General features: G+C 43.2%; 1 protein-coding gene across 3 annotated transcripts in view; it reads left to right on the forward strand.

Annotated features, from left to right (window-relative positions):
- Positions 1 to 22,661, forward strand: part of LOC119436717 (E3 ubiquitin-protein ligase COP1-like) — a 59,431-nt gene that overhangs the window by 30,694 nt on the left and 6,076 nt on the right. For all 3 annotated transcript variants that reach the window (XM_037703692.2, XM_037703693.2, XM_037703694.2), the window contains exons 14-17: positions 12,231 to 12,312; positions 13,524 to 13,640; positions 18,906 to 19,023; positions 21,954 to 22,078. In XM_037703692.2, the coding sequence (XP_037559620.1) occupies positions 12,231 to 12,312; positions 13,524 to 13,640; positions 18,906 to 19,023; positions 21,954 to 22,078 (442 nt within the window). The remainder of the gene's footprint in view (positions 1 to 12,230; positions 12,313 to 13,523; positions 13,641 to 18,905; positions 19,024 to 21,953; positions 22,079 to 22,661) is intronic.

Below are 22,661 nucleotides of genomic sequence, written 5' to 3' on the forward strand. Positions count from 1 at the left end.
ACGTGATGATAGGGCGAGCCTTAGTTTCAGCCTTAGTTGCAAACAGGAGACGAAACAGCACTAGCGTGTGCATCCCACTTAAGTGCCATGCATGACGCCAACACGGCGTCTGCCTTGCAAGGCGGCTCGACGGCAAAGTGCGGTTTCTTCTGAGGCTCGTGGCTTCAAGGTGAATTGGCGATTCATCGGCGGAGTTATCTATTCCGAAAACGCAGCTAGTAGCTTGTTTGAAGCACAGCTAGACATGCAATTATAATAGCTGCGTGCTGCCAATGTGTCCATCATTTCTGTTTCATATACCGAATGACATCTGGGAAAACTAGAAATATATGAAACGATACCAATTTGTGTGGGTGTGTCGCATGCACAGAAGAGCATTTTTTTCTCCACGAGATCTGCAATGGATGGAACGTTTACCAAGCTTCTCGTAAGAATGTACGAATTATTGAGGTCTTTGAATGTAAATTGCAACCTGCTTTTTCGAAATACTTCAGGATGTGAAAAAACTCGCAGTTTTGCTCGAAAGGCGAAGCTTCAATTGCGATAGCAAATTAGTAGAGAGCTATATGGAGTAAGGATAGTAGTTTTATCGGCTGTATAAACTTGGACACATTCGCTTACTAACCAAATTAACAAGCATGGTGTCAGCGCGCAAGCAAACATGAATAGATCCTACACGACGACTGCAGACAACCGCTGTGAAAACGCTGGCTTGAGCAAGCGCAGCAGCAGCAGCGAGCGAATGTTCGTGTGGTCTATTGCTTCAACGGAAACTGAGCGGCGAACGCACAGTGCATACAAAGCTGTGAGCCGTCTGCAGATTGCTTTCAAGATACGGTGCGGGCGACCGTTGCAGCTGGGCAAAGTACCCAGTTGCGGGCAGAGTAGAAGTCGCCCCCCCGCCTCCCTCCTGCGCTGCCTTCCCTCTTTCTTCCTTTCGCGTGCGAGATTGAGTCGCCAGTTACCCTTGCGCCGTTGGTGCCGCAGCACAACATCGCCCCCCCCCCTCCCTCCCTCCCATCCCATCCCCCCACGGCCTTTTGCTCGACTGTTGCGCTTGCTCTCTGCCGTGCGTTCGCTCTCTGTGAAAGCGCACATCCCTCGTGCGCTTTCACTCGCCCATACAGCATACGGCGTGCGGCGACGATTTTATCGCTCTTGGACTCTATACGGAACCTCACGGCAACGCCGACGGCAAAAATGCGCTTGAAGTGTCCATATAATTGCTATCGCAATAAAATCAGCTGCTACCAAATGCCAAATTGCCTGCTCCAAAGTGCTCTAAAATGAAATTTCTGATGCTTCAAAGATTGCTCCAAATCAGAAGTCCGCAGTAGTATCACTGCATTTGGCCTTCCTATTGGCTAAGAGTTCGTGCAGCTTCCACACTGCTGCAACCAGCTTGTGAGATGGAGTATATTCAAATAAGTAATGTCACTTTTAGGGGGGAAGTGGGTTTTAGAAAAAAAATTTTACTCTTCAAGATATGGTGCTGAAAAGTTGTACCTAGATGCAATGATGCGTGCTTATGTTGAATATGTAGTCCATTTTGGTTATCTCCCCTGGTTCCAATTTTATATGAGCTTCCTTGAAATAATTTTTTGCGTAGGTTTGCAAAATATCTTATGCTTAGATTTCTCAAAATAGGGTATCTATGGCTTCTGTATGATTCAAGGAGTGCCGTAAGACCAGCCTTATTGCTCTGCCTTAACTAGAACACGAGTTGCGAGACTTCAAAGACGCTCCTTTGAGTTTCAACTTCAAAGCCACACAGCTCATGTTTTAGGTAAGGTAGAGCAATAAGGTTGGTCTTATGGCATTCCTTGAATCATACAAAAGCCATTGATACCCTATTTTGAGAAATATAAGCATCAGATATTTTGCAAATCTGTGCAGAAAATATTTAAAGGACACTAGCATAAAATTGGAACCAAAGGAGATAAACAAAAATGGACCTCAGATTTGAAATAAGCACAAAGAATTACATATACATACGAGTTTCCAGTGCTATAGCTAAAGAATCAATATTTTAAAACATCTTCGGTCAAAGGCCCACATGTCCCCTTAAGCCAATGTTTCGACAAGGGGACTTGTCCTGACAAAGACAAGTTCCTTGTCGAAACATTGGCCGAAAGCGACAGTCCTTGTTCGACTACTCATTATTTCTCATTAGGGTAATTTTGAAGCAGGCAGAGTTCTCAAAACTTGCTACGTCTAGCCTTTGATTCTTCTAGTATACAGTGTAGTCCTTCTTTGCAGAAAAACAGTTAACTAGACTTGAGTAGATGCTGTACAATGCATCACCTCTTGGCTATCGGGGGGGGGGGGGGGTATTCTCAAGTCGACAGTAAAAGTCCACCTAGTGGACTCTTACAGAATACGAAGGAGACTGGCTGGCACCTTCGCGCTCGTGAAGCGGCATCCAATGGCGACAGCCGAAATGGACAGTCCACTAGGTGGACTCAGAATAGCCCCCCTGGTGTGAGAACTTCAGTGCACCGTTGCCACTTGTCATCCGTTTTTGCATCTTTTTTTGCCTTAGCAAGAGTCTTGTCGCTATAAGAGTGGCCGTTTAGCTGTTGCGGAAGCGTAATTCACCGTAGACGCTTTTCATAATTGTAAAGCTAGCTTTCCTGCGAGGCAGTTTGCCTAACTAATGGCGGTGTAGTCAATTTTTGCAAGCAGTGTGTACGATCACAGTTTGTTTGTCTTACGAGCCATGACATGGAAAATGTAGACATGGCTCGTGGGATGAAACCATGGGCAAAAGACAAGGCCGAGCATATGCAGCTACCACTTTGTCTTCATTTGAACGTTGACTGGTGCTGCCATTAGTTGGAACAAATGTGCAGTGCAGAGAAGCACACTTGCAAATTATGAAAAGGGTCTATTACAGCTTAACTTAGCATTCCTCTTTAGTGTGTCTTTATTGCTATCACATTTAAGTGAGACGACTGCAACAAACTGCTTGTGTGCCTCAGCAGTGCCGCTGTCAAGCTTCTTGTAGTTGTACTAAGAATGCACGATGCCTAGTCCTGCAGCTGTTTGTACAGCTGGGTGCATAAACATTTACCATGGACTGGTTCTGCCTCTTGCTGTTGATTTTTTGCATGCAACAGTTCGCTGAAATGGCAACAGTCTGGCCCAACACCAAGAACTGTCATGTGTGCTTTTGATTTGTAGCATCAGGCAAAACAAAATTCCTGGTACTAACAGAGCAACAACCTTCAAGGCAGGCGGCATGTCACAATTACAGGGCTCCTCATCCATTTCAGGCATATTAGTTGACTGTAGGTATGATTTACCGCAGTACTGCTGGGGTGCACATGAACGTTTGCTCATTAATGTGTGATTTAGCATAGAGAGATGAATTGTGCAAAAGACTACATGCTACCAACAACAAAATCTTGTGTTTTGTCAAAGGTTACCTGAAGCTTTCAGGCGATAAAACAAGTTTTTAAATCAATAAATAGTTAGCCAGGTAATATTTAAGAATGATCTAATTAGGCTAAATAATAAATATACTGAGTGCTTTTTGATGTGATTTTGAACAGTACATTTAGTTTCACAGGTGTAGCATTGTTAAATCACAGAGGCCTGACACAGTGGTATTATTTGCCACCAGGAGGTGGCATTGTCCAATCAATTTGTTCCTTCATTTATGTAAATGAAGGAAGGACCTACTCAAACATGCACCAAGATTACCTGGGGATGAAGGGGAAGTGGAATGCGACTATAATGAAACATAGAGCACTTTGGGGCTGCAATAAATATGAGGGGGTGCTGGGATTTGCTATTTGAGTGCCTTGTTATTTGAGGGCTGAGCTGTCTGCCCGAGGACAAAAGTATACTTGAGCAAATATTCGCAACGAGATGAGGCACGTGTCTACTGCAGCAGAAGTACAGATGCGACTCAGCACTTGGTAATGCTGAGTTGGGATTCAAAGCAGATGGAAGCATTAACCCCTTCAGTGCAGTGCTATTATCCCGAATTCTGACCAGAAATGGCCAAAATATTTTAAAGGACTCCAGTTATCAACTTGCTTTGCCTCCTCAGAAAGAACAAATTTGGTTCTGCTTGTGCTTTCCCATTAAGTGTGTGTTACCATCTACCAAAAGCACAACACCAAGACAAAAATAAGCTTGTCTATGGAATTGCTAGAAGATATACAGTACCACTGACGAGCTGAGCTCGCCATTGCCTGTTTTTAATGGAGACCCATGTACGAACCCAGCTCGTCCAAGGCATGGAAGGGGTTAACCGGTCAGCAGTCGAGATAAACAAAAGACAGAGTATTGGTGAAAAAAAAGCAAGGAAAAGACTGATAGAACCAGAGTCGTTACAGGCATAGGTAACTGTATAAGAGGTTTTGGTGACGAGAGAGAAGCAGAGATAGGCAAAATGCTAGATGGCGATAGATGTATGTAATATGCCATTAGCTCATGCAGGCTAGATAACTACATGTCTCTGCCCTGTTTCAAAGGGGATGCCAATAGAATTCATCATGATATTTCTCCACTTATGCTTCTGCCAAAGGCATTGCTTAGCCCTGATGTCTAAAGAGATCTTGCCAATGGCCATAGTGTCAAAAGCGGTCAGGGGTATACACAAAAACTGGTGGGGATTTCAGTAACTTGAAGGAAAAAGCAGGCCATCTTTTGACTGAAGCTGTAGGCAGCCTGCACCAAGTAGAATAAAAATATTAGGCTCAGATATTCATGAACCGCAGCCAACACACATTTATTGCGATAGCAATTATATGGACATTCCAAGCGGATTTCTGCCATCGCCGTGAGGTTTCGTGTAAAGTCCAAGGGCGATAAAATCGTCACTGCGAGCCGTATGCTGTATGTGCGAGTGAAAGCGTGTGAGGGACACGCACTTTCACGGAGAGCAAACGCACGGCGGTGAGCAACCGCAACATCTTCAGTCGCGCAAGAGCCCGTGAGGGTATGGAAGGGGACCGGCGGCGGCGTTGTGCTCCGGCACCAACTGTGTATTTCGCGACCTGGCGCAAGGGGACCTGGCAACTCAATCTCGCGCGCGAAAGGAGAAAAGCGGGAAGGTAGCATGGGAGGGAGGGGGTGTGGCCACGAGCGGTTGTGCACGTCGTATCTTGAAAGCAATCTGCAGACGGCTCATAGCTTTGTGCGCACTTTGCTTTCGCCGTTCATTTTCCGTTGAAGCGATAGACCGCATAAAGACCGATAGACCGCATGATCGGTAGCCACCTTTGCTTGCTGCTGCTGTACTTGCTCACGCCAGCGTTTCAACAGCGAGTGTCCGCGGTCATCGAGTGTGATGTGTTCATGTTTGCTTTTGCGCACTGATACCATGCTTGTTAATTCAGTTAGTAAGCGAATGTTTCCAAGTTTACACGGCCGATAAAACTACTATCCTTACTCTGTATAGCTGTTTACCAATTTGCTATCGCAACTGATGCTTTGCCTTTCGAGCAAAACTGTGTCTTTTATTGAGCAACTTTAAAATCGCTCGTCAGTTTTCGCTAAACTTTCTTTTTTTCAAAATCCGTAAACGATGTTGTTTTGAAAGTTAAAAAAGGGGCCAAGAATTCCGAAACAAAAGGAACACCGTAGAGCAACTCGACACAACGAGCGATACGACTTGCGGACGAGGGCAGGTGCTTCGTTTAGCCACGTGACCGCATGAAGATGTCACCTGAAAAGCCAACCAAAACAAGCACGAGCGATAGCTGACGCGAGCAGACAATACTACGAGTGCAAAAATAGCGGTTGGCGGGTCCACATGGCACCAGTTTCCCGCGCGTACGATACTGAAGGGGCAGCTCTCATTAGTCTGCTTCGCTTGCGGTTGGTTTGCCGCCGGGGCGCGCGGCAATTTAAATCGGTCCAGGACCGATCCCCCCACGGCATGAAAAACCTGCTTCGTGGCAGCTTTTGTGGCGTGCATTTCGCCGCTGCCGGCGCACACGCGCGTTTTTCTGCTAGTGTCGCCAGCCCTTACCTTGTTCGTGGGTTGTTGGAATGTAATTAATTCTAGTACAGTTAAATATAAAGCTACGAGTTTCAGAAATACCAGTTTGCAGTCATATCATCCAATTTCAGGTGAAAATGCGATCATATCAACCGCATGAAAATACATTGCTTCTATTGCTTGTTGGCCGGGAAAAGAAAAAAAAAAAAAAAACGTATCATCCCGAAAAACGTATTACGCGGAATCGTATCAATGAAGTTCCACTGTATGTGCCTTGCTCCCAACTTGTGTAAGTTGTAAGTTAGACCATGCAAAAGAAAAGTATTATGCATATTTGGTGGCGAGAATATCGGCCATAGTGAAGTCCATGCTATGCTGGAAAGCTGTTTATTTGCAAATTGAAAATGGGTAAGCACCTATGGTGCAGGGAGCATTTCTCTTTAGTTATTGCGGCAAGCACTCATATCCTTTTTTACTGCATTCTTTAGGCTCTGAAAGCAATGATTGTCACATTGGGGAGCATGCACAAGCCTCCTCATATTTGATTATTGTGTTCATTCAGCTTTTTGTGCACTAGCTGGTCTAGTCATGCCCCTAGAACTGACTCTGCAGCCTTCACATTCATTGTCTAGTACAGTACTTGTGCAGTACTGTACAGTAATGTACAGTGTTGCACAGTAATGAATAAGGGCACTTGCTCAGTTAGCTTACACTGCTGGTAAAGCTTCTGCCGAAGATCGGTCTGAAATTAACTGTGTGTTCTTGTGTGAGTAAAAACTCCACACAATAGGAAGGATTGCTCGTAATAAATTACACATATGCTGTCGAAACGCTGATAGATAAAAGCAGCCCACAGGGGGATAAAATAAGTTGCACTTCATATTAGTCGAACACAATTATCAAAACAACTTGCACTCCTGAGCATGTACTGATGTTTTGGACATTGTTAAAACAGCATAAGCATTGGATCGGAAAATTAGACAACCCGACAGAAGCTTCTGTATATTCCCTGCTGTTGTCATTTGAAAATTATTGTGCGAGTCGATCAAAGCACAAGTTTCGCATTGTTTGTTTGTGGGAGTGCTAGGGAGTACTGAAGCCTAGTTTCGACGATACCTCCTGTCAGTTTTATTTTTCCAGATTCCCTAATGTGTTGAAAATTGGCAAATCTGACCAATAATTAAAATGCAGTTGCCATTTCATATTGTGCATGGCATTGTTTGCGGAAGATATCCGACGGCAATGTTTAACAGCATGTAGAAAATTTCTCGCTCAAAGTGATAGATTTCATTGTGCTGTGGCACGAAAGAGTTAAACAGTGGGCACTTGCACATCTTGTCAGGCACATATAAATGTACAGATTTTTCACAGAAGTATTTCATGCATTTGCGGATACTAGCAGACACCATTTATTTTTATGTCATTGACAAAAAAAAATTTGCCTACTATGTTGCTTGGTGGTGTTATTTTGCTCGGACATTGTAAATGTGTGAAATTTGATACAGTATTGTATGAAATTGAAAATGCAGGTTCCCAGATGGCTTGAATTAATGGCACAAAGGTGGGTGCAGTATGTGTGCAAAATTGCAATACAGTAACTGAATTGTGTTGTACCTGCATTTAATATTGACTGAATGACCTTTGCATAGAAGTACAGCAGGCTTTGCATGAATGAAAATGTTAACAAGGGCAACTCCCAGATTTTTGCACCGTATAGCCCAAACGAAAATTTATAAAATCAGTGCAGTCGTGGTTTATATGTGAATTTTCAGTGTAGTGCATCATCATAACAGTACACTTGGCCACCTATTGACAACAGCCAGAAACTTTCATTGCTGCTGTAGTAATTGACACATGAAAAAGTAACCAGAAGTAGTTGATCATAAATTTCTCAAGCAAATGTGGCTGCAGTGAATGCCGGAGTCTGTTGCTGGCTCAAATCAACAGAGCAGACTTGAAGAATGTCAACAGTGTGTGCGTTTGTGGTTGTCACATTATTACAGGGAAGACTCATGAATCATGTTAATTTAAATAATTCTTGTTAACTTTCTGTTGACATTTACAATCGTAGCAGCGATGTTCTCTGCTAGTAGTAGTGCCTATCCAATTTTCACAGGAATTGGGAGCAGCTGCTTTTAGTGTTGGCTCTCAAAGGTGTGGGGAGTGATTGACCTATAAATGAAAAAATGAATAAGGAGTTTCTAATATAGTTATATAACTATAAATAATTATAATTATATATTCTGTATATATAATATATAGAATAAGGCATTCATAACAGAAAGAATGGCTCATAGCTTAATTGGGGAAAGGTAGATTTACACTTGGCCCCTGGCTGTACATTTGCAGTACTGCGAAGGCATTTCATTTACAATTTTTGCCGGAGTTAACTTTATGGTTGCATTCGCCACCCAGCACAAAACACGGAGAGCATGCTGTCGTACACAATTTCGGAAGCTGCTAAAAAGCTGGCATGGAGCGTACATATAACTCTCTTTCAGATGTAGATAAGGGAAAAAAATGGAAATAGTGTTATTCTTCTTACTCGCAGGACAAGTGTACCTAAGATCAAGTGTATTGGCCACTAGGTAAACTCGCATCGTCCACTACAACACAATGTGATGGCAGCTGCTTTCCTGCCAAATTATTCACAAATTCACCCGTGCAGTAGTTGTGCGTCTAGCAACTTTGGCCTCCATTCGCAGCACTGAAGCATAGCTTATTGGCAACTGCAAGTAGTTAACCCCCTTAAGTGTTTTGGGTCCTAGCCAAAGTGTCCCCAAACTCTTTTGGACGAGCAGAGTTCATCCTACCAGAATAGGTTATCCTCTTGAGCGTTCAGGACGAGAAGCGCTCGTCTACGGCTTAGAACGTGTGTTGCCCACCAGATGGAAGCACTAACTTGACGATTTTGGTTTCTCCTATGGCGGGAGCGGTGTTCTTTTTTTCTTTGAAAACATGACGTCCGGTGGAGGTGACATGTGCATAGCTGGCCCGTCAACCCAAAAAAGAAGCTTTTCATCTTTGTAGTCTTCTTCCAATGAAAAAGACAGCGATGACGCTGAATTGAGCAGTTCTTCTGGTGATGATGAGAACATCTCTGAAGAGAACATTGCGAGTGCTTGTCAGTGGGTGCAGCTTGATGCCGAAAATCCTGGCGCCAAGCCTCCTTGGTTTCCATTTTTGGCTGTTCCAGGCAAGACTTTCAATTTGATATTGCCCGATAACCGTCTAGAGTGCACACAGCAGTTTCTGGGCGAGGAACTGATTACTCTTGTGATCGATGAAACCAATCGCAACGCGACTGAAAAGCTAAAATGCTGTCGTCTCAGTCAACACTTCCGCCTCAAAAATGGGTACCATTGACAAAGGAAGAGATGTGGGTGTTCCTTGGACTCCTGCTATTGCAGGGAATAGTTCACGAGCCCCGGCAGCAGTGGTACTGGTCGAAGAACAAGTTGTTGTTCACAGCTATAGAAGTGATGCCCGGTAACCGGTTCCTGCTAATAATGTGAATGCTGCGCTTTGTGGATAATGCCAGTGTCACGGACCTTAGTGGCCATCCACAGCCGAAGCTGTGCAAGATATGGCCCTTTTTGGATCTATTGTTGAAGAACTACTGCTCGGCATACATACCAGAGAGAGATATCGATAGACGAAAGTCTCATGCTCTACAGAGGCAAGCTAGGATGGGTAGAATACATCCCGCTGAAAAGAGTAAGATTTGGCTTGAAATTTTTTATGCTTTGTGAGGCATCATCGGGATATGTGTGGGATGTCTTGATCTATACTGGAAAAGGCACAAGTCTCGGCACACCAGCAAACCTAGCACCCTGTTTACCAATGGGTACCAAAGTTGTTATAAAGCTCCTCGAGCCCTTGCTAGGCAGGGGTACTGCCTAACGATAGACAACTTCTATACTTCGCCAGAACTCGTCGACCTCCTCATCCAGCACCGCACGGATGTGTACGGCACCGTGAGACCGAACCGAAAAGACATGCCTCCAGATTTCCAGACGAAGAAGCTGAAGAAGGGAGAGGTACAAGCTTACCAGCGCTGTAAATGTGTTGCTCTCCAATGGCGAGACAAAAAGTTGTCTCTGTCATGAGCACAGTGCACACTGCAAGCATGGAGACTTTCAAAGATTCCAAAGGGCTAGACGTCATGAAGCCCAGCATCATGCGTGGCTATAATCACATGATGGGCGGTGTCGACAAGTCAGATCAGATGCTTGTCGACTACCCTGTCCCCAGAAAACAGCGGAAGATATACTACAAGAAGATTTTTCACCACTTGATTGATGAAGCTACATTTAACTCTTTTGTCTTGTACCAAAAAGACTGAGGGAAGATGAGCCACCTTGACTACCGCCTCGCTCTAATTGAGACGATCCTGAATAGATACCTTGATCCTTCTAGAAAGGTAAAACGTGGCCGGCTGTTTGATGTCCTTGACCCTTTGCGTCTCAAAGAGCGGCACTTTCCTGCTTACATCCGGCCAAGCCAAGCCAAAGCTGCGCCTGTAGTGCACGTTAAAGAACCCCAGGTGGTCAAAATTAATCCGGAGCCCTCCACTTCGGCGTGCCTCATAATCAGAACTGGTTTCGGCACGTAAAACCCCAGAAAGAAGAAGCCAAAGCTGTGCAAACGAGAAAATGCTTCATTTGCTGTCGGAAGCAATGAGAAAAGGGGAAAAAGTTGAAAAAAAAAACTCGGTTTTGGTGCAAAAGCTGCAACAAGCCGCTCAGTGTCATTCCCTACTTTGAAATTTACCACACAGTCCCGAAGCTTCCCGAGTGAAATAGCCAAAGATCTATTAGTCTACACAAGTGAAGAATGATGAGGCATTTGCGACTGTTTTCTTTATGTGGTTTGTATTTTTTATTAGCAGCAGGCAGCTGGTTTCTTATGTATTGTTCAGAAATAAACTGTATTGTGTTGGTTTGATTTAGTATATGGTGCAAATATTTTTTCAACATTGAGTTAGTTGCTTTTTAGTACAAAAGATGATTTGAAATCAGCAATAAAAAAAAAAAAAAATAGGCACCTCTGGTTAGGAAACTCTCAAAAAAATAAAACACTGAAGGGATTAATAATGTCAACATGCCTCTTCCAATGCGCCGCTTGTATTGGTCAACACCCGTGCACATCGGGATTTTTTATTCGTATTGTCCTCTGGTAAGTTTCTGTGAGCTTGACGAAGTATGTGGTTAAACGAGCTGAAACTGGAGTTTTTTGAAGTTAGTAAACCCTCTAGAATACTCCAATTTACACTGTAGGTTATTTGGAAACCCTTTTTGAATGCGCAAAACCACTTCCAAATTTTGACGATTTCCTGAACTCTCGTACTTAAAACTTCACGTGCAATTTGGAATGAGTTTTTTGGCCACGGAAAACAGTACTGCTCATTCAGGATGTCAGGCTAGACATGTAGAATATATTTCCTCTGGACATTTTTAAATGATGGCCTCATTGATAATTCATTTGTGAAAATGGCCCTTTTCTATTGAAGCTGCGCCAGTTTCCACTTATGGCCGTTAAGGGCTGCTAGATGTTAATGTCCCTAATTCCTGGGCTTGGTTCCCCCTTTCATGTGTTTAAATCCTTCAGAGCCTACACCACTCCTGTTTTTGCTTGTTGCAGTGCTGAAAATGAAAGCTGTCACCATTGGTGAGCTTCATTGTGCAGGAAAATATAGCAGATTTGCAAGCACGTTGGTGAAAAATAAGGTGGCAAAAGGCATCACATTGCTGGAATTGCACATTCTGCACGGGGCTATCTCCAGTGCCACACACTGCTTCCAGTAGCAAGTGGAAAAGGAAAGCCTCGGTGACAAAAGAGACTGCAACACTGATGGAAGCATTTTCACGTCCCATTTATCAATGGAGATCTGCAGCCATGTGGTTGCCCACATTCCCAGCACATTTTTCGCATCAATATCCAACCTTATGGTCATTGAGAGTTGTCACAGAGGGGACACACCTCACTTGATTTAGAGCTACTAAGCTTTCTCAAAATGGCACTCTTTGGCCACATCTGGCCCTTGCGCCAGTAAACCCCACTAATCAGCTAGCTTAAAAAACAAAACAAAACAAAAAAAAAAAAACGTTCAGTTACAGAACAATAAGAAAGAAAAGCAAAATATGGGTAGAAAATACACTAACCAGCTTGTTTTGTTGTTTTGCTGTACGAGATTGTCTTTATGTTACTATGCTGCTTTATTATTTTTGTGGTCATTTGCAAATACCTCCATTTTTTTTTCTTCTTGTGATAGGAGCATGAAAAGCGGTGCTGGAGTGTTGATTTCAACAAAGTTGACACAAAGATTATTGCTTCAGGATCAGATGATGCAAAAGGTTGGTCGGCGAAAATTTTTCCTGCCTCTAATTTGAAGCTTTGTTTTTCTGTTTTTAACACTTGTGCCCATTGTGAGGCATGAGTTCTCTAGTAACGTTAAATTTCAATAATCTTCACCCAAAGAGCTTGAAAGCATTACGTAAGGTAAGGCGCTTGTTAATGTTGGGATAACTATAATGAAAACAGTAAAATGCAAATGCAATACAAATATAGACACATCTTGATCGGGAAAACAGGAGGGAAATATATACAAGATTGATAGGGTGAATAATTACCAAAACATAAGAGAAAACACAAAAAGAAACAATCTGAATAATTGGAATGCTCAGAATAGTGTGGCTTTGTCAGAAATAAGCAAATGCAAGAGTGTGAGGCATGTTTGAAGAAACAAAATAACGTTGCGCTGCTGAGCACGAGGTCGCGGGATCGAATCCCGGCCGCGGCGGCTGCATTTCGATGAAGGCGAAATGCAAAAACGCCCGTGTGCCTGCGTTGTAGTGCACGTTAAAGAACCCCAGGTGGTCAAAATCAATCCGGAGCCCTCCACTACGGCGTGCTTCATAATCAGAGCTGGTTTTGGCACGTAAAACCCCAGAAAGAAGAACAAAGTAAGATGGTTCCAGTTACTACAGGAACACCAGCTATACTTTGGTCAGAAGATGTGTCTTGAAGGGAGAAAAGCAGGTGATTGGAGCAGTAGAAGTGCCTTGTCATATTTGTGTTTCAAGGTAGTTTATTAATGAAGTTCTCATTATTTCATGGGATCCATGCATGTCACAATATGGTTGGATAGGCTGTTCTAAAGGGTGATTGTATCAGGAAAGAATTAATTGAACATGGTATAAATGTGGTCTTTGATGCGGGTTTTGGAAGTACAGTGGCTGATACGGGAGGATGTTCTAAACGGTTCTTTGTAACGATTTGATGTCGTGACTTTGGGTTGTAATGTAGGGTATATAAGAGGCATAATTGTGAAACGGAGTTGCGGGAGGCGAGTGATGGCAGATGAAGTGATTGCTTTAGGGATGTAACACCGATTTCTCTAGAATACTTTGATATAAAGTGAGCTGTGCCATTTTGAATTGCTTTTAGGTAAGATGTGAGGTCAGCTTGAGATGGGTGCCAGTTGGCAGATGCGTAACTTTAAGCGTAGAAGCAGCTTATTTTGAGAACAGTGGACTTTATTATATTGAAAATTCTTTTTTTGCAGTGAAATTGTGGTCTTTATCCTGTGACCATTCAGTGACATCTCTGGAAGCCAAAGCAAATGTTTGCTGTGTGAAGTTCAACCCGGAGTCCAGATATCACTTAGCACTTGGCTCTGCTGGTAGGTTCTTTTCACTTAGGCTATTTGGAAAAACTGTTCATTGATGTTAACTCCCATACCAAGAATAGGCAAATAATTTTTAAAGTATAAAGGTATCCATAAGGAACCTAATTAATTGTTGTGTAAAATGAGATTACAGTGCATGTCAGCCTCAACCTCAGCTGGTCAGAATTGAACCAGAGGGCCTTATTACAGTGGCTTTTATACTATAGCCCAGAAAATCTCATGACTTAGTGTTATTGCTTGTGAGTTTATTTTTTTCTAAAATATGACAAACATTTGTTACAAGGAGAAGCACAAACATTGAGCAGCTACTTTTGTACCTAAATTTGTGGTTCAGTAACTGCATGCAAATTGTCCAACTCAAGGGGACCTTTCTCGAAACATGTCAGAAAGCAGTGAGATTGGCATTGGGCTGTCTAAATCGACACAGTGACTCCTGAAAGGAAAAATCCTATTCCCGTACTATAGTAATTAACAAGTAAATAAATAAATTAAACTGTTCTTTTCATTCTGCTTTTTTTTTTTTTTTTCGTATCTTGAGAGGTGACTGGAAACAGATGAAGGTGCCTTTACGTTGTCGGATGTTAAAAATGATATTAAGTCTACAAGTAAGATGTGCTAACAGTCTCTTGCTCCTTTGTTGTTACTTTTACATTTACTTGTTTAACCAAAGTTCTCACTTAAGCATGCAGCTGTTTTAATGGCACTTACATTGAATACAGTAAGTTCTACAGAAACTTCCCTTTCTTTCAATGGAGGCAACTCCATTTAATTTTGTTCAAGGTAACTATTTACTCAAATGTGTATTTTTTATCTACTAAAATGCTGAAAATCGGTATTTTTCATGCAAACCTCAGTACACTGAATGATGTACTATGGTAATATGTAATATGTAGGGACAAAAAATTTGCTTCATTTGGTTCACAAAAGGTTACATATGGAAATGTGTGCTATACGCTGCAGCAAACACAGGTTTTGTGTAAGGGAGTTTGATGAAATGTAGTGCTGGCATCAAGGTTCTAGTGTCATGATATTGATGTGGGAACAGATGATATACGCTTCTTTTGTGTGGTGTATGTCCTGTGGAACTTTCTGATATTTTGTAATGGTACAGTGCAGGCTTATGTGCTTGTGTTGGAATGGCACTGACCCCTGGTTTCGTTTTGTTCTTTGTGCTTTCCCTTAGAGGAGGATGGATGCTCTAGGCTTGGTATCTATACCCAATACTGTTACTTGCTGCTTGCATTTCTACTAGCATGCGCTAGTGAACTTGATGGCACTGGAGTTGTTAAAGCTTTGCCACTTTTTGCATGGGCATCTCTTTTAGAGTGCACCACTGTGGTGCATGCTGTTTTTTTTATGTGATTCCATTTTCTGCAGTTGCCAGTACCTTTAGTTCTGTGACATGCAACTTGTTTTATGGCTTAGCTGTTCTTGCAGTGTTTTGTTTGTTGTCCTTTTTCATGGCCGTAGTGCACTTTTTTTTGTTGTTGTTGCCATCTTCTGTTTCTGTACTTGTGTTGAGGATATTAGTTGAAAGCATGGTGTATTTGGTTGTCTTGTAGCCTATCAACTAATCATCAAATGTTCGTGTATATATTCTGCAGTGTCTTCTACCTCACTTTCCTGATAGTTAAAGCCTAGAATATGAGGTACTCTCATGTGTCGGCAATTAGTAATGTTGCCTTTTATGCTGCTGTAGCATTGTTAGTATCTGCTCGGTAGGAGAGCCAGCACAAAGTTATCAAAAAGCACAGTTCTACAAACATATTATGATAACTTCTTCTAGTTCTGGAAGGGCTTGGCCATGTTTAGTTAGCTGCAGTGCTGCTAGATTTCAGAACAGCAAGCTATCTTTTGGAAATTTTATATGGTGATAGATTTTGTTGGTACATTGAAGGTTGCTGTAGAGCTTTTCTAGCACTGCTGCATCGCTGCTGCCACCTTAGCGCATGCATTGGTGGGAATTCTGCGCCAATTGCGCCATTTTGATACTAGATTGATGCGCAAAATTGTGCCAAAAGCGTAAAAATGAAAAAAATTGCACCATGCTGCGCCAAAACAGCTTTGGCTCTGGCAGGTGTCAGCAAAAGATTGCTAGTGCAGTGCAGGGCATTGTGTAGTTAGTCATCCTTAGGTTGGTCTGGGAGGTTTTGCAAAAGTAGCTTCCATATTCTGGCCGCCAGTGGGCGCCAACAGCCGCACCCAATAAGGCCCCCTGAATAAAAGTAAAGGTAGAGGCATTCTTTCATCTTACCACCCGAGCTGGCGAGCGAGGGCAGGTGAGGAGGTCGACTTATCCGGGCCTCCCTGTTGGTGGAGCGCTGTCACATGGTTGTGCTGGCACCATTTTCGCGGAAACAGAGCTGCCCGGCCACACCTTTCGTTTTCCTCGTGTCCTTTTTATTGATTGATTGATCTATTTTTAACTAGTGCCTGTGCCATAACAGTTGCTGCTGACAGCAGTGCTCGTCCTCGCGATCATGGCAGTCACCAATCCTGATATCGCAGCAATCACAGTGCTGCTAAGCGCTATCACTGTGATCAAAAGGAGCAAACTGAGGTTGTGAGTAGCGAGCGAAGGTGCATGCGGTGAGGGGAGTTGGAGAAGGAGATGCTAGGAGAGGAGGAATGCTGCTACTTTCAGCTTATCACTCATTGTGAATTCCAGATGTCGCATGTGACTAGGGACAGAGAGAGGGTGAGGGAGGAAAGGAGGAGGCTGGGTAGGCCACATGCTAACACAGAAATTTTTTGGGGGGGGGGGGGGTCAGCGTGTGCTTTACCGTGTGTGCCCAGGTGTAATGAAAATGCAGGTATAATGAACTGAGTGCCAATTTGATGACCAAGCTACACTGTACTGGTGTGTGGCAAGTTGAATATGGTAGCTGAGGCCTTCTGGACAGCCTGTGTACAATGAAGGTGCAGCATCACTTCGCATGCATTGCTAGTCCTATATTACAAGAATAGAAGCAAAGGTGCATGGAAGCTTATATCCAACATTTGACATGTTAGGGTGCAGAGTGCAAGCAACTACAGTGAACATGAATGTTTGTTGTGCAGCAGAAAGAGACTATGCATAGTCATGTGGCATTGCTAAAAAGCCAGCTGCTGCTGAAGCTAGGAGGAAACAATAAGCGCTCCACTTCAGAGCTGAAGGCCACCAGTGAGCCTTATTAGCTCAAGCCAAGTGACATCCGTGATCTTGTAAAGACAGAAGAGAAGACCTGTGCAGGCAGGTGCCAGTGGTCAGGATCGGAGTGCGGACAGAATATGTACACCTTGCGAACTGGGAATGAAAGCTGCTGTTCGCCGAAAATCATTTTGATTACACTTGCAAGATTTCGAATCACTAGTTTCTTTGAGATCTGTGTCCTGTGCTTTTGGAACGACAGCATGCTCGTGCTACAACAAGAGGCACTCTGTAACTTAAGGGTGTATGAGGATTTGCCAGAAACCTGCACCGAGCGACTCAGGAGCCAGAAGTTACACAACAAATCAGGGATTGTTTGGACTTATGTGACTTCTTGGCACACGAGCTGTGTGCGTGACGGTAATCAAATGTTCAACCTAAATTTGAAATAAGTCTTGGAATTGTCAGCATACCAGTGACCGTGTGAGAATTTCATGCGAGCATGGCTGCAAACCCGTGTTAAGCCAGAGTTTATAGAGCAGATTTTCATATTAAAGCAATTAAGCCTTGGTGGGAATGCTACAACCTCTTTGGAGCTGACTTTGATTGTGAGCTAATTCTATAGGCAGCTTGTGAAGACAGAAGCAAAGATTGATTAGCCAATGCACTCGCATAAAATGCAAATCTCATAATATTTTAGACTCAATAGCATTAGTGGTTTTGTTTAATGTAACTGATCATCAGTGATGGACACCCTCCTTGTGGAGAGCTGTACATGACAAATAGTGCCAGCTGAAAGAGTGCTCTTATTGAAATCTGTGCAAGCGTAGGTCCCATAGAGACTACATAAGCACAGAAAATATTTTTTTACATGTGATACTGTGCTATGTGTGCACCATGCTTGCATGCACTTTTCATCTTGTGGTACAAGTCCATTGTAGAATTAGGGTGATGCAAGTGCTTAGAAGTACTGCTGCTTAGAAATGACTACTAAAAGTACATGACATAGCATGGGAACCAGTTGTGCCATTTATTTTATATACTTGAAAGATGGTGTCAACAATGCTGAATTTTCGGCTTTTGATACTGATACATGGAAAGCATTACAGTGTGTAGAATGAGGAGACAGAGAAACGAAGACACCATGGTGTGCTATAGTGTGCTATGGTGTCTTTTTGTCGCTTTCTGTGCCCGTGTCGTATGCACTGCAATGCTTTCCATCCAGAATGGTTCATTGAAAGGAATCTATAGTAGTTGGCTCTGTAACTTCTCAGTTTTTCATTATTATTGTGCCTATTTTTTACTGCCTGGCTATCCAGCCTCGTTTGAGGCTCTGCAAGGCATTACTGGATAGTGCAACTTGTATGTTTAAGGCGAGCAAGTATGTGTGATAATGGCATGACGATGACTGCATGACGTCGATGATGGTGACGACGATGTCAATAGTGACGCCTATGTGATGATGACGATGATGACAGTGGTATGGTGACAAAAAGTGACACGGCAACAATGAAGCGATGATAGGGCGACAACGACAACAAGACTACGGAAATACAACAGTGGTGGCGAACCTCAAAGGTGGTGCCCTTGAAATTGAAGCCAGGCAAGCAGCTGCTCACAAAGTGCAGGATTGAGGCAAAGGCTGTTTCGCTTCCTAGATGCTTCAGTGTCTATCGCAGCGAGTAGGGGACGGTGTCGACTTAAGTACAATACATGTATTCCCAATTTCAAATTTCGGTCATCTTGTGCTACGTTGTGCATATACTGTGCCCTGTTTAAACTGATGTACTCAGCTGATGTATTGTACTCCAACGAAGAAACATTACAACCTGTTTTGTTACCACGTGGGCCAATCCCAAAGGTGGCACAATGCGGGATACCCACCTACTGGAAAGTGCACACTTGAGGCATAGAATTGTTCACATTAAAAGTAGTTATTCTGTGTTCGTTAAACGCTTTAGCTCTGAAGTAAGCCACATTGCTTGGTAATTTCCAAGACTCTAATGCTGACCAGTTCTGCCTGTGCTAGTGTGTGTGTGTCTATGGCTAAATTGACTCGGGAACACATTGTGTGTTTTCTTATCAGAACTGTAGCTTACAGTTTCTCTCTTTGCTTTTCTCATTAAAAGATCACTGCGTCCACTACTATGACTTGAGAAGTGTGAAGCAGCCACTAGGTGTTTTCAAGGGCCACAAGAAGGCTGTTTCTTATGTCAAGTTCCTCAACACGACAGAGCTCGTGTCTGCGTAAGTTGTTTAAGAGCACATTTCTGGTAGATTTGAATCGCTGGTGCACATTCCATACGAAGTAAAATTAAATTATGAGGTATTACTTTTAAAACGACGATGTGATAATGAGGCATGCTGTGGTGGGGGGCTCTGTATTAATTTTGACCACCTGGGCTTCCTTTAACATGCACCCAATGCACGGTACATAAGCATTTTTGCATTCTGCCTCCATCAGAATGCGGCCGCTGCACATTTCGATGGGGAAAACCTGCAACCTCGAGCACAGCAGCGCAATGCCATAGCCACTGGGCTACGGCGGCAGGTGCGCAGGGCTTCGTTGTTTGGGCTTGGGAGTATTGCAGAAAAAGAAATGCAATGATGGCAATACAGCGCAAGTGACCTGCTGTCAAGACGATGAAACAAATAGCGAACACCAGGGCTCGCCTGCCGGAACATGCGCATCCGCGAGGTTGCTTGACTGCAAGCATTCTAGAGTAGTTACTGCCAACTTGAAAGTGTTAAAAGCTGTGTTGCTTGCTACAGCTTGTCTCATGAATAAAACATCTGGTTACATGTACAGTAAACCCTCGTTAATTTGAAGCTGTAAAAACCGGGAAAATAATTCGAGATAACCGAAATCACGGGAATAGAAGCCCTCTGGCCGCACATAGACCAGCCTTTCCAATATACCGCTAGTAATATTTTTGGTCGCTTTTGCCTGCTTCAGCACTTCCATGCACTACTTACTAGCACTGCCAAGACAGTATGCTTGGTAGAGATTCAAGATGATGAATCCTAATGCAACATTTGACGCCAGTCAGCTGTGCATAACTGTTTTCAGGCATCCAAAAAGCTGACGCTACTAATTTCTGCATTGTAATGAATTCCGGAATTTTAAAAACCGAAACTACGGAAGAGTGCAATTGTCATGCCTTTAGCAGAAGCCCACGAGTGACCCGGCATTTACGCCTCACCGTCTCGTGAGCATGAAGCGAGCATTTTTATCAAGCCGTGATCTCGCCGAAATGATGTGGGCTCTATGAGCTCGCATGGCTGGCTTCTTATGGCCGCAGTGTGTGGGCTGATCGTGCCTGCTCAAAAGTGTCGTTCATCTTGCCCAAGTTTGCGATTTAATACCCTGTTACCACATTAATGCGTCACTGACAGTGTCCTTAATGAGAGGGGAAAAAAAAAAAAAAGAAGACTACTCCCAGATCACCACTGCCGCTTGAGGCCACAACAAAATGACAATGAGCAGCCAGTGGTGATAGATAAACAAGAAGTGGGAAAGTCAAGCGGGGAGCACGGCCTCGCTAGAGAGCTGCTGCTGGGTAAAAAGCGAGTGCAAGCGATGCTGCGGATGACGCCCCGTTGCCTTTTTCCTGATATATTCGAAGTCGAGATATCTGGAGTTCGGCGCAATATCTTTTCGAGATAACAGGTGAAAAACAAATGGGTTGATACCATGTCCGGAAAAAGATTTCGACTTTACCGATATATTGAGATATCGGAGTTCGATTAACGAGGGTTTACTGTGATCTGTTACTGGAAAAACTAATTCAGTTAAGTTGAGTGATCGTACACAATAATTGATCAATTACAAAAAATGTAATCTATGTCAAGTAATTAAATGCATGTAATTTGTTAAGCACAAGTTAGCTGTGCTGGAGAGTAACTACTGGTCAGTGAATATTTGTTTTTCATCAACAGTAGCTTCAGTTGGTTAGCACCAAATGAGTGAAATTATGAGCAAACTGCCACTTATTTGGCACACCATTTTGCAGTTAAGTCGTGAGATTGTGCTTCGATTTCAAATGCATTACCAACAGCCATTTGGAGTGATGTTTTGTGACCGAGTGGTTGGTCTCCTAGGCCATAGCAACCGTGACTTTATGGAAGGCACACACAAAAATATTTATTGGCCAGTAATACTGACAGTTGTAAAAATAACACTCAATAAAAAGGTATATACAGTGTGGTACGTGTGAACACATTGAAAGTGGTAGCCAACAAATGAAAATGTAGTACAATCGAACCCACTTATAACGATACCGGTTTTAACAATATATCGGTTATAATAATGGGAAGCTGCTGCACCTCAACTTTTGTATTTCTATGGTGAAATAACCTGCTTACTACGATGCCCCCAGGCCACATTATCGGTTATAACGATTAAGTCTGGCCACCGGGTGTCAGTGCCTTAAGGTAATGAAATGCGGAATCCTTGAAAAGAAAAAAAAAAAAAGAAAAAATTGGGCCGCCGCTTACTGCTGGGCTATTTTCCAGCCTTCTCCGCATCGCCAGCATTGCATGCCTCTCTCCCGTGGCCCTTCCACCCCTCCGAAAACGAATGGGCTGCGCCCATAGCTCTGCACTGCACCACCCTCCGAAACACGAATGGACCGCGCCAACTGCACTGATAGACTGATAGTGCTGCGCGCTGCTCTGACATGGTGCGGTGGCCGGCTGGCCCCCTCATTCCGCACAGTTCTGCCAACGGTTTAAGGTGCTCGTGCTCGTCTTTGATGGTTGCGTTGAAATCGTTCCTGGCCACATGGTTTCTTGGCCTTGTTTGACTCGCCGCCGAAACGGAAGTGCTGCATAGTTTCAAAATTGAAAGAATTTCGTATTTTGAAAGAATCGAAAGAATCATAAAGAATTGAAAGAATCGTATTTTGTTTACATACAGCCGAATTCAGATATGTCAGATTTGAAGGGGATCACAAAAAAGTTTGATATATAGGTAATTCGATATATAAAATAAAAATGCTATACACAAATTTTCAAGGGGATTTTACTGCTGTTTGTTATACACAATAATTTGATATATGCAGGTTCGACTGAATAAGGGGAATGTGCTCTAATTGTCGTTCTTGTGGCATAATAAGATATAACATTTTCTGGTTTGTACTACCAATGTCTTTTTTTTTTTTTTTTCCCCCACACAGTTCCACTGACAGCCAACTGAAGCTGTGGAATATCAGCAACCCCCACTGTCTCCGGTCATTCAAGGGGCACCTCAATGAGAAAAACTTTGTTGGCCTTGCAACTGATGGAGATTACGTGGCATGTGGTAAGATTGATGCTGGTCTTTTTTTTTTGTGAGTACATATATGCAAATACAGTTGCACCTGAAATGCAACTACTAGTAGGCAGCCAAGTCGCAGGGAAGAATGTATATACAGTAAAACTTCGTTAATTCAACCCTCATTAATTTGGAAAATCTGTTAATTCAGACTTGTGCTTTGGTCCCGGCAAGCGTATGCATTATTTAATGGAATCAAACTCTCAATTCGGACTTATATGGCCGCACACCGGTAATTCGGATCACCCTCCGAGTGCACTGTGCGTGGAGCGCCACAAATGTGCAGCACAAAAGAGGAAAAGAACCACTGGCATCCAACCAAAACGAACCGGCGAAGTCCTGATCACCATAGTCATCAGCAGGAACCATACAAGAAGGTCAAAATTCTTTGTGCCTATTTGTCCCTTTATAGCCTTTATTCTTGTATTTACTGCCACGCCTGACACTGCATCGGCTGCATGCCTTTAGATCTGCGTGGTTGCCATCCATGATTTCATCAACAGAGACCACGGTTTCGTCCGCAGCAGTTGTGGCAAACAGTAGTTTTGTTTTTGCTCAGTTCGTGTTGGGT

Source organism: Dermacentor silvarum, chromosome 1, assembly GCF_013339745.2.
Source record: "Dermacentor silvarum isolate Dsil-2018 chromosome 1, BIME_Dsil_1.4, whole genome shotgun sequence".
NCBI lineage: Eukaryota > Metazoa > Arthropoda > Arachnida > Ixodida > Ixodidae > Dermacentor > Dermacentor silvarum.